The following is a 15985-nucleotide window of genomic DNA, read 5'->3' on the forward strand; positions in this document are numbered from 1 at the left end:
CCAACTGATATGAAAAGTTGATGCTTCATTAATTTATGAAGGTGGTAGTTTATTCTTACAATTAGAAATTACAAATAATAGTCCATTAACAATGACTAATTTCCAAATGCAATTTAATAAAAATGTTTTTGGATTAGTTCCTGGTCAATTAAATATTGATGCCATTCCTCCAAATAAACGTTGGGGTGCTTTACTTCCAGTTGGACTTATTCCTCCTGAAATTACAACTCCTGTTTCTTCTCGTTTAGAAGTTGCTATTGCTAATTCTACACAACAAATTTATTTCTATGTTCTTGAAATGCCAATTGGTTTATTAATGAAAGAACAGTCTCAAGTTGATATTGCTAATTGTGCTAATTTATGGAACTCTCTTCCAAATACTATGTCTAAAGAATATAAAGGATCTGGACTTGAACTTAAACTTCAAAAATTATCTACTTTCATTTTAGTTGCAACAAAAAAGGCTAATGACAAAGAACTATTAATGTACACAATTAAATTCCTTAACGACATCGACGTTATGGTTGAAATTACTTCTACTTCTAAAGGATATAAAATCCTTGCTAAATGCATCGACAAACAATATTTATCCTTTATTTTCAAATTCTTTGATGGACTTTTTTAATTAATTGAAACGTTAAGAAAATAAGTTGTATAATTATGGTTTAGATAAATAGATTAATGGGGAGTAATGAATAACTAATACTAATACCTTCTTTTTTTAAATAAGATTTATTAAGTGAGGTTTTAAATTAATGTTAGAAGGAAATTAAAATGGTTATCTTATTGTTGCTTTTTTTTTGGTATATTTTATAATAGAACATTCTTTTTGGTCGTTAAAATAACCGTAAATTTCAAAACCTGTTTTTCTATTTTTAATAAAATGAAAATCATCTTCTATTGAGTCTATAATTAAACTCTTTTCCAAACTTTTAAATCGTATAATGTCTTTCTTTGTATTCTTTACATTAATATGTATTGTTCTCTCTTTAGAACAATCTTCTTGTATTGTTTGTTGACTTAGAAAGAGTTTTACATTAAATTAATTGTTAATAGGATGGTGCACTAATTGGCAATATGAATAACATTGGGAAACAAGGTGATTTAACAATGAGCTATTCAATTACTTTTAACTGCTTTAATTCAATGAAGAAACCTGCTGAATATTCTATAGCGGCTTCAATTAATTCTCTTTGTTATATTCATGAAAAAATGCAATGGAGTCATAAAGGAAAACATAATATTTCAAAATGTGGTGCATGTATGACGTTAATTGGACCTTCAAACACACCATTTCAATGTACTGTTGCTGGTTTTTTTAGTATGACTTCAGAGATTGTTGATGATGATATATTTGAGAATGTGATTCTTTTAGACGAAAATTTTTATTTTAAGATAGGAAATAGATTTAATTCTTCTGCTGATCTATTTGTTCAAGTTACAGCATATAGTGGGGATTGTAATTATCATCAATTTGCATCACTCTATCTTCTACCTAGTAAGGAAGAAACTACTAAGTTTATGGTTTTAAACTCTAATAGAGTTATTGAAAAAGTTATTGTTGGTAGTCATGATTATTATCAACAAGATGATCACACGTTTGAAGTACCTTATATTAGTGTAGGAGAGTCAATTAGTCTTGTAGCTTTGAGTGGTGAGTTAATCAATGCAGTTCGGCATGAGACAACATCTCCTGTTATTCAAGCAGAAACTAAATTTAGTTCACGGATTTATTCAGGGTGTAATTATTCTCCAAATAGACAAGTGTTTCTCAATGGTACAATTCAAGGAAGAAATCCATATATTGCTTGGGATTTCTTTCAATTAAATTCTGATTTATCAGTAGTTGTTATAAATGCTACAGCAGATGGAGTTATATTTAATGCTACTCATGAACGTACAACAATAGTACTTCATTATCCAACATCAATTCAAATGAATCAACATTTTAGTGAAATTTATTTAACACTAGAATATAAAGGAATCCAAAATTTTTTGATGACAAATATTGCATTAAACAATAGAAGAGATACTCTTAAACATCAAGACTCCACGTATATAGAAGAAAATGTAACAACTATAATATATAAAGAAAATGACCATACCTTGAGGTTAAGATGTCTTTTTAATAGGTCTATTAAAACATATGGTTTGTTATTTTTTATTTAACTCATTTTTAACTAAAACAAAAGTAACATTGAAGCAAACATTATTTCATTCTCATTCATTACTGACATTGGAACTCAATTTATACTAAAAAATGCTACACTTAAACACAGGATTGATTTTATTCAACCATCTTGTAATTTTTCTTCAACAGATTGTTCATTTACTGAGTGTACAACAAACAATTCTTCATTATTTGAAGAGGGATGTGTGCCTGAATGTGGTAGTTGTAGAAGTGGTTATAAATGTTCTTCAGTAGGTAAATGCGAGTTAGAACAAAACCAAAACACTAGAAACTGTTCTTTTTTGGCTAGGGTTGTACTTTTGTGTTTAGTTATAGTGACGATAATAGTTTAACAACTGTGTCATCATTTTATTGATATTGCTCTTTTATTAATTCTAATTTTTTTAAATTAAATAAGGTATAAGTAATAACATTAAGCTGTTTTTAAATTATTAAATATCTTAGAAAATCATATTTATTCTTTATCACTTATTAATCTTTTTTTCCTTGGTTGAGGGGTATTTTCCTCCTTATTTTTGTTTTGTAAAACGTTTTTATTTTTTGTTGCTCTTTGACTTTTCTTAATTTTTTAAGAACTTTTTGGAAGATTATTGATATTGTTTTCCTATTTTTGTTTATTCGATTTTCATTTATTCTTTCAAGTCTTTTTATATTTTATCATTTTCATTCATTTTCAACACATAGTCGTACCAATTTGATGTATTAATGAGTTATTGAAGTTATTTTTCATTTTTTTACTTCAAGAAAGAAAAAAGGTCAATTAATAGATATATCCATTATTGGATTTTATGAATATTGAGAAGTGTTTATTTCAGTTTCTTCATTATGCTCTATTGGTGTAATAGAGTTCATTTCTAACATGCTTGCATTAGATTGTTCTTCTTCTAATGTGATGCAAGAATTGAATGTGTAAAACATTAAGTCTTTCATATTTTTTATAATTATTGTTCGTATGATTTTGGAAAAGTCTATGTGTAATTTCAGTGCTTTTAACCTTCTTACTGACTCTTTGTGTATTAATCCATTTATTGATAATATTACAGGTATTATTTCTACATATATTAATTCTCTATTATTTCTTAATTTCTCTTGTAATTCTTTGTATTTATTTATTTTGTGAATGTAATTTAATTCTATATTCATATCTTGACATATAGCAACATCTATAATATATCATTTCTTTTCTGTAATATTTTGATATTATATATCTTATCTTCTAGCATGGAAAGAATTGTCATTAACCAATATATCTTTATTGTAAGTTATTACCATTTTATCATTATTAATACATTTAGGAGGATTATTAAAATCAATTGCATCAAATTCATTAAAATGTGTAATTAATAAATGTTTATATATTTGTTTACATACATAATCATGTTTTAATATTTGATTCTTTTTCATTACAGGACATCCTAACAAGATATGATTAATAGATGCAATAGTGTTAGGACAATGTTTACAATATTTTAAATCATCACTTTTGGAGTATTTTTGATTTAATACTTCCTGTCATAGTTACTCCTTCTTGCATCTTTACTATTTGGAGGAATGCATTTCTTTTTATATTTAATGACCTCCAAGTGGCTACTGTTAATTTCTTATCATTAAAAGTGCCATTTGCACATCTTATATATTCACCACATTTCTTTTCTTTCCATTCATTTAAATATCTATCATTTAATTCATTACTTACCCATTCAATTACTTCCTTTACATTGTGCTTTCTTTCATTTAATTCTATTATATTCATTGATTCATTAAAATTAATCTTCTTACCAAATACTTTCTTCATTCTTTTAATTATTCAATTTGGATTTTCTTTTATTGTTTCTATCATTTCTCCTATTTCTGTGTTTAATAATTATATTTTAAATATATTCTTATTAATTCTTTAGCACATTCATCTCTTGCTGACATTAATCCTATTCCAAGTTCATTTATTTTAACATATAATCTACTTTTTGGGATATTTCTACCGTATAATTGGAGTTGTATCAATGAATTTCTTATTTGTTTATCTATCTTCTCCAATTCTCCTAGTTTCCATGTGACAATACTAAATCCATATCTAAATTTGGAGATTATATCACTATTAATCTTTCTTATTGTATTGAGGCTGCTATATTTCATAGTATTTAATGATGATAAAATAGAAGACACATCATTTAATATTATTGTACAATATTTATTGATGTTTATTTTATCTTATATTTCAATACCAAGATATTTATAAGGATTGTCATTAGTTACTCTTGGTAGTTCAGCTAATTCTCCATTTATTTGACTATTAATATTAGTCATTATCCCACTCTTTTCTACATTAATTTTTAATCCTATTGCATTAAATATTTCTTTAGTTAATTTGTTGGCTTTTTCCATTTCATCGAGACTATTAGTCATTATCTTTAAATCGTCCATATATAATATGTGGTTTAACTTGACTTATTTTTCTTCTTCATTCATTTTAATATTTAATTTGCTTATTTGTTTATCTAATTGTTTAGATAATATATCAATAGATAATACAAATAAAAGTGGAGATAAACTTATCACCTTGTATTATTCCTTTTTCTACATTAATAATACTATCACTTTCTTGATTATAATACAAATTAAGTTGTGTATTATTTAATATATATAATATATTATTAATTACTACTAGTGGGATATTAAAATATATTAAGCATTGTTTAATCCATTGGTGGTTAATACTATCATATGCTTTGGATATGTTATAATATGTTTCTACCCACTTCCATTTATTATTTATTAATAATTGAATGATTATAGTGTTATATAATAATCCTTCTTTTGATGCATATGTGTATTTCTTACATCCAATTTGATTTAATGAAAGTTGTTTTTCAATTGGATTTAACATCAATTGATTTTCTATTTTCATTTTTAATATTGATGTATACACTTTTAACAGACAATTTAGGCAGGTTATTGGTCTGTAATTCTGTGGGTCTAATTTATCTCATTTCTTATATACTAATATTGTTCTTCCTTGAATGAAATGAAGAGGTATTTCATTAGGATTGCTTAACCATTCATTAAATAATTTTAATAAGTATTTCTTTGGTTGTTCTAAATATTTAATCCAAAATCCTTGTATTTTATCAACTCCCGGTGCCTTCCAGTTAGCAGTAAATTTAATAGCACAATCTAATTCATTGGGAGTGATTATAGACATTCTATCATTAATTCTATTTTCAATTAATACTTCGTATAAATTAATATTCAGGAAGTCTATATTGGTGTTAGTTTCATAGATTCCTTTCCAGAAATTAATAGTGGAGATATTAAAATATTTGTAAATAAAAAGAGTAAAAAAATACAAAAAAAAAATAACTCATTGAAGTGATTGGTAGAATATAATTTGAATCAGTTAAAATTAATTTAATTTTAATTGAACATATACACTTTGTTTTATTCAATTGAATCAAACAGATCTTCTTCTTGAAAGTGTTTATTGAAAAAGTTACTAAAACCACCTGCTAGTATCACTATAGAGACGTTGGATGTTGAAAAATATTTTGAAGTAATAAATGCCTCTTTTAATGCTCGAGCACATTTTGGTCCACGTTGTTGTGACCTCATGCAGTGAACAACTATGTAATTATAATTATGATATTTCTCAAGAATTTGAGGAATTTTCTTCATCAATTCAGTTACTCTGTAGTTGATTGCTCCGTGAATTACACAAGTTCCAACATCACTTGAACGAACATCGAATATTTGTAGTTTAATTTTCTCATCCTTCATGAGTTGGATTAATTGTTCATCATTGATATAATCTACTTCAATATCCATAATTTAGTATTTTTTTTAGTTTTAGATTGTTTTTTTTAAATAAACAAAATGAAAAGTCTTTACTAAGGATATTCATACTAAACAAATTCATTTAAGGAGTTGGGTCATTTTTATACTTAAAAGATAGCCATAGCTTTATAGTGTAATTTCTTCGTCAATACCAATTCTTTTAAATCCATCACAACCTGATTGAGTTGTGTGTCTTTTATTTGGGTCATCGTTCCAACACTCACTCATTAATTTGAAATACTCATCACTCATTCTTTCTGGTTGATCAACTTTTCTCCATCCGTAACAAGTTTTAGTATTATTCATTGATGATTAAACCTTGGTTATTCAAGCAAAATGCAAATTTTTCAAGAAATATTTAATACATTACTATAGCAAATGAATATATATATCACATATATGAATATAGTATATTTCTCATTACCTCTGACTTCATATATGCAAAAGTTCAAGTACCTTGACTTAACTTTTTCTGTATTGTCTTGTATAAGAGTTACTCAAGTACTAGAATCAACTCAATTAATTTATCACAAGTTTTATTCACTGAATTTATTGAAAAAAATGAATATATTTTAACTTTTGACAACCTTATGTAAATATTAGTCTTTGTATAAATAAAAACAAATGAAAAGGTGTTGACATGAAATACTTTAACATTAAATGAATAGTTAATTTCATTATTGTTGCTCAACAACCGACTTAAATAACCAAATTCAGTATATTCTATTACAATAGAGTTTTTATCAACTAAATAAACTCTTCAGATAAAAACTACAATACACTGACTTCTAAATTGAGTCATCCCTTAGAGTTTATGTTCAAATTCTTTTATTTTGTTGTTCAGTAACACTTTTAGCTTTCATTCTCTAAATAGCAAAATTTCTACCTCTTCATTTTCATAGGGAAATAAAACTAAAAGTCCTTCTGAAACTATCAGTAGTTTGGGTGTTAAAACATTACCATTAAGTTTTAATAAATGTCATATTCAAATTTAATGACAATTTTTCAGTACTTTCTTCATCACTTTGAATAACCTTCAATGATATTTCATCACAATGTTATGATACACATTTGACATTGAAATCAAAATAATATTAATTCCACTACAAATTTCAAAAAAAACATCTTCTTTTTGTTCAATACCCAACAAATATTTATCTAAACTATAAGATTCATGAAAAGTGTATATTTTCTTAGAATTGTTCTAATGCTTGAGACTATCTAATTTATTTATTTCAATTATTGATTCATCACTGACAAACTTACTTGTTTTACTGCTAAATTCTAAGAAAAATTCACTAGCATTTAATGGAGATTCTTTAATTATTAACCTCAACAAATTTTAAAGAAACTTTATTTGTGATATCATATGTAGTACATGAAGTTTTTTTATTGTTTTTTCTTAAATATAAAAATTACAATAACATACTACCAATAATAATAACTCCAGTAATAACTCTAACAATAGTTTTTAAACAATCTCCATTCTTAACTCCAAAGGTATTTGAACATTCAAATACATTGATCAAAATTACTTTTGATACAATGTGAAATCTATTACATAAAATATATTCTCCATTTGAAACATATACATAATTACGATTCCATGAATTACAATGACATTTTCCAATATTAATAATAAACGCATGGTTTAAACAATTTTCATTATATTGTGTCAAATTATAATCTGACTTTCCAATTATATAAAAATAAGTCATATTAATCTCTTCTACACTCATGCATATCATTGTACTGTTACCTTCTTCTTTCTTTAAATTTCAATCACTAAGCACAAATAACACAATAATATTCATTCGTACAAGTAGAACATGTCTCATTATATTTCAAACAAACAGAGGCATGCTCCTCTTCATTTGAAGAAAAACAGTTAGGAGAATTACATATTAAACAATATCCAAAAGAAGTATATTCACATAGAGTATAACTTAATTCAACAAACTCATATATCCTCTATCATTCATTATCAGTTAGTAGATATTTTACAACATATCTGTTAATACCAGAGCTACAATAATTTCTTTTGCTTTCACATTATTGATAAATAGATTCATTCTCAATTAAGTAATATCCAAATTCATTATTTTTTGCATTTGCTGATGACTTGCATTTCAAACGATGAAATACTTAATTAGCTTCACAACTAACTTCTTTCAAAACACAGTTTCGATGTTGAATCTAGTTTGAAATTAAATAAAAAATTGAAGCTGTAATATACTCATGACAAGAATTATCCTAAGGAAAACATTTCCAATATTCCATCATATAACATGACTTTCTTATGACAAACAACTTTTTATTAAACTTGTTTCTTTACAGTGTTCAAATTGTTAACAATATATTCTAATTCATTTTAACTATTCATTGTAAAAATATAACCATCATCGCAGACTGAACATTTTCTTTATGCGTATATTATAGAATAAACTAGACAAACCAGAAAATTATAACCACATTCTCCACAAATCTCATCTTTGAGTTGATAATCATATTCATAATGAATTCAATAACCACCAAATAAATCATGTGTAAAATCCGTATCATTGTAGATAATGCTCAACTGAAATAGAAAGGCTTGTACAACTTACTTTTCAAGTAAGTTTTATTGAATCATTAATAAAACATTGTATCAGCAACACTTTCATTATAATTACTTTGACAAAGAACATATCATCTCGATAATAAGCTAAAATACTGACTATCATGACATATCCCACCACCGTCACATTCCTCACAAATTATTTGGTCATTTATAATCGAACACTATTCACATCTAACATCTGATTGACTATAAATGATATATGTGTTGTTTGCTATATTCGATATATATTCCTCATTACATTCAATAAAAAGAATTCCACTATAATACTTACAACTATCTACAAGTGAAATAAGCTTACATAAAATTACTGAGGTATTAGCATTAACATCATCTATTTTATGAATGTAATACATAGAATAATATTTATTACACACTATATCAGTAGTCTCAGCTTCGCAAAAACCAATAGTAAAATAATTCTAAAACAATTCAAAGAGAAGTAATAAACTCATCTTTACAATTTATAAACTTTTTAACATAAAAAAACCATAAACAATCTTTGTTTATGACTTTAACAATAATATTTATTAATTCTTTTTAAAAATATACAAACTCCTTTTCATCCTTCTTCTAAGTTCTGGTAAAACAGTTGTTAATTACCACTCATTTAATACTTCTATTAATTAGGTAAAGAACGTAAAATAATGTCTCTACCTAATCTCCATATTACTTCTATAAATAAAAAATTAAAATAAAAAAAAATAGTGTTAAATATAAACAGAATACATCAAACATTGGAAAGCTTTATTTTTCAACTTGTTGTTCTTTGTCCTTTATTATTGGAGGTGTTCTTGGAGAGATTCGTGGTGAAGTTTTTGGAGAAGTTTTTTCGCTTTGAATAGTTTGTGATTTTATACGAGGAGAAGTGACAGCTAAATCTTTAGATTCGTAAAATTGTCTTATTTGACCAAATTTACTAGAGAAAATTGTCTTTTTATTATCAATATTAATCTCTATTTTATGTTCTTGGTGTTTAACACCAGTTTGTTGTTGTGAACTACTACCATTAGAAGAAGGAGTGATTGATTTACTTTCTACTTTTTGGTTAGGAACTTCTAATGAATTTCTTGAGTCATTGAGAGGAGATATAATTGAAGGTGTTAAGGTAGTAGATGAAGAAACTGAGTTAGGTGTGTTTAATGGAGAATGACATAATTTTGAAGGAGATAATTGTGTTCGTTGGGGACCAACAGAAAAAATAACAGACCTCATTACTGGAGAACTCTTTTGGAAATCACTAAGATTTGCAAATGTTAGTTGTGTTTTTGCTTTTAGATTCAAAGAGTCTGTTTTACCAAAACGTCTCTTTTGAACGTGCCTCCTTGGTGTTTCTATTAGTGAACGGGTTGAATCATTTAATAAATGTGGAATAATTCTTGCATTCTTTTTTGCTATTAGTTCATTTGCTGATGATGCCTCTGAAGAAGCAGCAACCCCTGCATTAATTTGAAGAACAGTAGAAGTAGGGAGAAAATCAATAGAAGGTAGAGACAATACAAATTCATGTACAACCTCTACTTTTGGTTGTTGATTAATGACATTACTTGAATTTAGAATTAAAAAAGATAAAATACGTTCTGATAATCCTGGTGTTAAACCATAAAATAATAAAGGAGCAAATCCTTGTGGTAATATATCTTTAGAGAAGGAAAAATGTAATGATAATAATTGTATGACTATACTAACAATAGGTCTCATTGTATCTGTTAATTCATCAAATGCTCTTCTTAATAATTCAATACGATCTTCTTTATCTAGGAAATCAAATGACACAAAATGTTTTGTATGTTCAATTGGAATCATTGGTTCGTTTAATGATAGTAAATACATAACAAGTAATCCTCCTGCAATAGGACTTCTTATAATTCCATGTTCTTCAAAATTTCTTATTTGAGCAACACAATCATCATTCCTTACATCAAAATATCCTTGTTTGGTAAATTCTTCAGAGTTATAGATAACTTCAATTAATCTTTCAAATTGTTTTGGAGCTCCAGTGTTAGAACATTCAATATCATGTCGGTCCGTTCCAAACAATCGTTGGTATCGTTGTTTCCTACTAATTTGACAAATTCTTTTAATAAATCCTCTTGCTGTTGTTAAATCACATTTTAAAGTTAGTGGAGATGTGAATGCTAAAATTAATCTATTGTCAATATAATTTTCATCTAACCTAAAAGAAATGGTATTTTTCCAAACGTTTAGTTCTATAGAAAGTAATTCAATTGGATAAATAGCCTTAAAATGTTCTTCGACATAAATAATTACCATTACATCAACTACAATAGCTATTGCATTAACATTATCTAAATGAAAAACATATTCATTGTAAAACCGTGCTGATTTAAAGCGAAGTCTATCACTTAATAAATCTCCTAATTGACTTTTTAATTCACGAAGAGGTAGTAAATAAATAGTATCTCCATCAATCCATTCTATTTCATCTAATGACAATGACGGGCACATACAACCTATAACTTTTTCTCCTTTAAGTAAGATAGGATATGATGGTATTACTGTAAATGTTTGAAGAATTGGTTGTAATTGATTTAAAGGAAGGGTTGGATCTAATGGAATCGTTGTTTTACATACTTCTTTATTATACTCCATTACTAAATTAACATATAACACTTTTTGTAAAGCAGTAACAATTACCTCAGTCTCTTTTACTGCAATCTTAATTCTTCCAACAGGAGAAGATGGACTCATTGTTTCATTAATACTATTTCCAGTATAAAAAATATATATTTGGCATTTAGAAACATCAACACCCATTGCATCCCAGAACATTTGAGAAATTAATACATTTGCGTCTTTAGCTGCAACCACTACTAATTCTTTTCCTGGATAATGTAAAGTTAGTCGTGTACATCCTGCTGATAATGGAACAATAGATGAAGTTCGTGGTTCAATTTTTAAAGATAAGTCAAATGCTTCTTTATCACTCATAGTTACTTCATATCTTGAATCTGAGATTATTGCTGCTTGAATTTCTATATTTTTAATGATTAGTTGAGCATATGTTTGTTGGTGCATAAACATAACTTGTTCTAATATATGTGCAATTTGTCTGCATTTACCAAAATTAACCATTTCATTTTCTTTAGTTTTATTACCAAAATTAGTAAAAGTAAGATCACTCAATATTAAGCCAATATATGGTACTGTTGGTTTACCAACTAACTGACGTGATTCTTCTCTTAAAACATTCCAATTTTTATCTGGGCAAGCAATAGGAATTAATTTATTTAATATCTTTTTACTCTCTCCACTTATTGAATCAAATGACCTCTTTAAACGATGAATGGAAGATGTATTAAAAAGAAGAAGAATACATAATAGTGTATCAAAATTATGATATTCAAAACAATAATCAGCTACACGAACAAGTCTTTCTATAATCGCTGCTCTTTGAGTTGTTTCAGTTTCATTTAGAATCATTCTAGTGAAATGATTTTGAAGTCCATTAAAAAATGTTTGTGCATAAACAATATTTTGACAACTCTCTTTCTCACCATTTGACCACATTAACATTTCATATAACCTAATTCTTCTAAACATATCTGAAACAATAAGAGTTATTTGACGAGCATATTCTATTGGATGTATTGACTGAAAAATAGTTGGATTTAATGTTCGTCCAATAATTTTATTTAATGAAGGGATTGATTGTTCTACGTTCTTTTGACATTGAACATATTCAACTTCAACGTCATTCATCTATAATATGTCAACATTTAATTTTTATATAATAATAAATAACAAACAATTCTTTGATAACACTGTTTAATTAAATGATGTTCTCGTACCATTCCATAACTTTTAAGTAAATTTAATAACTTACCAACAACATCATTAACTGAACTTTCATTTTCTTTAATAACTCCCCAAATATTTTCAATCCAATATTTAACTGCACTAATTACCCTTGCTCTAATTAATAAACTTGGTTTAGAATCATCATTACATCCTACTTCATATCTTTCAATCATAGCTTCTAACATTTCTTGTGTAGAACAAAAACCAGTGTATGTCCAAATAAATGCTTTCATCATTCCATTTTGTTCTTCACTACAAAAACATTCAATAAGTCCACGAACATCCCCTTTAATTACTTTACCATTAACATCTCGTTCAATATATCCTGGAGGTATAAGTTTTTTAATTTCTTTTCTCCTTTTTGATGTGCCATTTCCTTCATTATGAACAATGACAAATTTACTACTTTCTATTCCATTTTTCAAAATATTAACTTCACGAGCTAACCTTATTTGTATTCGTTGTTCTGTCATATAATTTCTAGGATTTTGTAAATATCCTACTAATGAATCATTTGATCTTGTAGAAAATGTTGTACTTCTTTCATTGTGGAATAATCTGTTTTTATGTGATGGATCAATAACAATTGTTGGTTGCATAAAACCAATTTACACTTCAATTTTTTAGTTTATTTTCAGAAAAACAGAAAAATTTATCTTCAAATTGGTAAATAATTTTTTTGTTATTTTCTTTTTTTTTATTAATTTAAAAATAATACATTTTATAATAATAATAATAATAATTCTCAGTCACTTCAAATCTTCATTCAACAAAAAAAAACACAAAAATGAAGTTATCAACTAAAAATAAATACCCTTGTTATGATGGAATTACCACATATTAAAAGCAACTCAGGAAGATATGCTTTAATGAAACAAAAATACTCAAATAAAAATAAAGGAAGAATTACTGTTGTTTCAAGTTTTATTTTCTTTTCATTTATTATTCCACTTGCCTTTGGTTATGCTATATGGAGACCAATGACCCTTCTTTGGACATTTACATTAAAACAGTCCAGTCATATTTTTTGGATATCATTTTGTTGTTGTTGGATATTATTTAATATTAAAGTTTTTGAAGAATTAATATATTCAAGAAAGTTATTAGTAATATCAAATATTGTTTTAGATATTTGTATGATTCCAACAACAATACTTCCTTTTGCATTAAGTTATGATATATTTCAAATAATGCATAAATTACTTTTTGGAAGTTCTTTAGTATTTAAAACAAGAAAAATATGGGGGTTTTGTATTTTAACTATTTCCTTTATTCTAAATAATATTGGATTTTATAGAGGTACTCATATATCTACTATACATTATACTATTAAAACAAAGAAACTTAAACATTCTAAAATTCGTATTGCACATATTTCTGATATTCATATTGGTTCAAGACTCGATAAATTACCACAAAAAATGGTAAATAAGATCATTGAAGAAAATCCTGACTTAGTTGTCATTACAGGTGATTTAATTGATTCACATAACGTCATTTCAACTGACCTTGCTTCTTTCAATGCATTCAAAGAAAGAAATATTCCTATTTATTATACTATTGGAAATCATGACATTATGGCAGGAGAAGAATATGTGTCAAGTATACTAGAATATTATGGAATTATTTATTTAAAAAATCAAGTTACTCAAATAACTATTGGAGATGAAACTATCCAATTAGTTGGAATTGATGATGTTCAAAGTATAACTAAATATAATGAAATTTTTAATTCTATAACTCCTTCAATACATAATAATATTTATACAATTCTTCTTCACCATCGACCTCAGGGATATAAAACTTCTGTTCAATCAGGTCAAATTGATTTACAACTTGCTGGTCATACCCATGATGGTCAAGTATTTCCTTTTAATTATATTGTTCCATTATTTCATAGTAAGTCTTATGGAATGTATCATATTAAAGATACATCCAAAGAACTTATTTTATACACTCATCCTGGGTCATGTGCATGGGGACCTCATTTTAGAACAGCAGCAAAAAATTTGATAACAATCTTTTCAATTGAATCTTCAAATTAATAAAATTTAATTCAAATACAGTGAATAAAAACTAACGTCAAATAAACACATATCAAATTAAATTACTTATTTGTATTAGATTTTATATATGATGTATTTGTTTGTTGAATAATACTTCCAAATATATCTGGTTCATTTTGTTTATTATCTTTTCCAGGTAATGGTGTTTCATGTCGAGTATGGTGTCCTTTCTTTGAGGTATTACTAATAATTTGTGACTGTTTATCTAATGAGTTTGTGTTCATTAAATAATAAGTTCTTTGTTCTTGTTTTGAAATAAAAAGTTCTTGTAGTATAAAAAGGATAAAATATATTTAAATACTCAATAATAATTTATATTTGTACCATTTGTTTTGATGTTTTTTTTTTCACTTTTATTATTCTCATTGGTTCAGTCGATTTAAAGACAAAGCTATTATCCTGACTTACTTTAAAAAAAATAACAATTTATGAATCTCTGAAAATGCCTTCATTCAAAAAATGATAATTAAATAAAATAGGTTGAGTTGTAAAGCGTTAATGAAAAAGACTAAAAGATGATGTAAATCTAAATGTTCTAAAGTTTAGGTTAAATTTAGTATGTGTTCAATAAAAAACTTCCAAACTATACAATTGTTTAAGAATGAATAAAGTCACAATACTAACAAAATAATAATACTTAAATAATGCAAGTGGATTTAAATTGTTATTATGCTATAAAAATAATTGTATAATAAAAGAAAAAAATATGTAAATATTTCATTAGAACGTTGAATTAAAAAATAGTTTTAGAAGAATTACTTTGTCTCGACTGTGATTTCTTATTTGCTAAAAACCCAACTAAAAGACTTAATAATGCTATAACAACAAGAAGAACTCCTCCTAAGAAATAAACTGCTTTAGGACTATAACTATACTTGGGTGGATCATTGTTCTGATTAATAATACTAACACATAACTCTAAATCAATTGGTTCTAACGCCGTCACATTAAAATAAATAATTTCTCCATTTGTTACTTCTAATTCAATTGCATTTGTTTCTTCAAGTTGAAGAACTGAACCAAAAGATTGAATTGGGAAACTCAACTGACCATCTTCACAATGGTCGTACATTTCTACTTTGGCATGACCAATTTGATTATCACCACAAAAAGTTAATGAAACTTTCTCATCATTGTCTATTCTTAAAGAGAAGATAGTTGATGATTTAATTTTGATATTGCTTGGAGTTGACACAGTAGGAATAGAAGAACATTGTGATGAAGAAACAAGGCAAATGAAAAAGAATACAAAGAAGAGCTCTCTCATTAATTATTTTATGTATTGGCAAATGTTTAGTTCATAACCTCTTTTAATTAAACTCAGTAATCCAAAGTAATTCCTTATAATACCATGTCAATCCATCTATTCTTGAGAACTTTACTTTTTTCTTTTCCATTTTACAATTCACTTCTGAATTTTCAAGAATACTTCATTTTCGTTTTATATAACATTTAAACTAA

General features: G+C 26.3%; 7 protein-coding genes across 7 annotated transcripts, besides 1 other annotated feature; 3 read left to right on the forward strand and 4 right to left on the reverse strand.

The window, feature by feature from the left end:
* Positions 1-91: 91 nt before the first annotated feature.
* On the forward strand, positions 92-625 carry EHI_013100 (AP-2 complex subunit beta-1, putative; the record flags this gene model as incomplete). Its single annotated transcript, XM_001913490.1, has 1 exon — positions 92-625. One exon carries the CDS (start codon positions 92-94, stop codon positions 623-625), a length of 534 nt encoding a protein of 177 aa, XP_001913525.1.
* A 485-nt stretch (positions 626-1110) lies between these two features.
* On the forward strand, positions 1111-2523 carry EHI_013110 (uncharacterized protein; the record flags this gene model as incomplete). The annotated part of the gene is made up of 2 exons (XM_644555.2): positions 1111-2149; positions 2204-2523. 2 exons carry the CDS (start codon positions 1111-1113, stop codon positions 2521-2523), a joined length of 1359 nt encoding a protein of 452 aa, XP_649647.2.
* Positions 2524-2932: 409 nt separating this feature from the next.
* Positions 2933-5502: a repeat region.
* A 124-nt stretch (positions 5503-5626) lies between these two features.
* Positions 5627-6010, reverse strand: EHI_013120 (uncharacterized protein; the record flags this gene model as incomplete). Its single annotated transcript, XM_001913491.1, has 1 exon — positions 5627-6010. The coding sequence occupies one exon, from the start codon at positions 6008-6010 to the stop codon at positions 5627-5629; it is 384 nt and encodes a 127-aa protein (XP_001913526.1).
* A 1424-nt stretch (positions 6011-7434) lies between these two features.
* Positions 7435-7767, reverse strand: EHI_013130 (uncharacterized protein; the record flags this gene model as incomplete). The annotated part of the gene is made up of 1 exon (XM_001913492.1): positions 7435-7767. The coding sequence occupies one exon, from the start codon at positions 7765-7767 to the stop codon at positions 7435-7437; it is 333 nt and encodes a 110-aa protein (XP_001913527.1).
* Positions 7768-9383: 1616 nt separating this feature from the next.
* EHI_013140 (Ras guanine nucleotide exchange factor, putative) lies at positions 9384-13057 on the reverse strand (the record flags this gene model as incomplete). Its single annotated transcript, XM_644552.1, has 2 exons — positions 9384-12359; positions 12407-13057. The coding sequence occupies 2 exons, from the start codon at positions 13055-13057 to the stop codon at positions 9384-9386; spliced, it is 3627 nt and encodes a 1208-aa protein (XP_649644.1).
* Positions 13058-13279: 222 nt separating this feature from the next.
* EHI_013150 (phosphoesterase, putative) lies at positions 13280-14503 on the forward strand (the record flags this gene model as incomplete). The annotated part of the gene is made up of 1 exon (XM_644551.1): positions 13280-14503. One exon carries the CDS (start codon positions 13280-13282, stop codon positions 14501-14503), a length of 1224 nt encoding a protein of 407 aa, XP_649643.1.
* Positions 14504-15257: 754 nt separating this feature from the next.
* Positions 15258-15791, reverse strand: EHI_013160 (uncharacterized protein; the record flags this gene model as incomplete). The annotated part of the gene is made up of 1 exon (XM_001913493.1): positions 15258-15791. The coding sequence occupies one exon, from the start codon at positions 15789-15791 to the stop codon at positions 15258-15260; it is 534 nt and encodes a 177-aa protein (XP_001913528.1).
* Positions 15792-15985: the final 194 nt, after the last annotated feature.

Source organism: Entamoeba histolytica, genomic scaffold, assembly GCF_000208925.1.
Source record: "Entamoeba histolytica HM-1:IMSS scf_1104750516425 genomic scaffold, whole genome shotgun sequence".
Classification (NCBI taxonomy): Eukaryota; Evosea; order Mastigamoebida; family Endamoebidae; genus Entamoeba; species Entamoeba histolytica.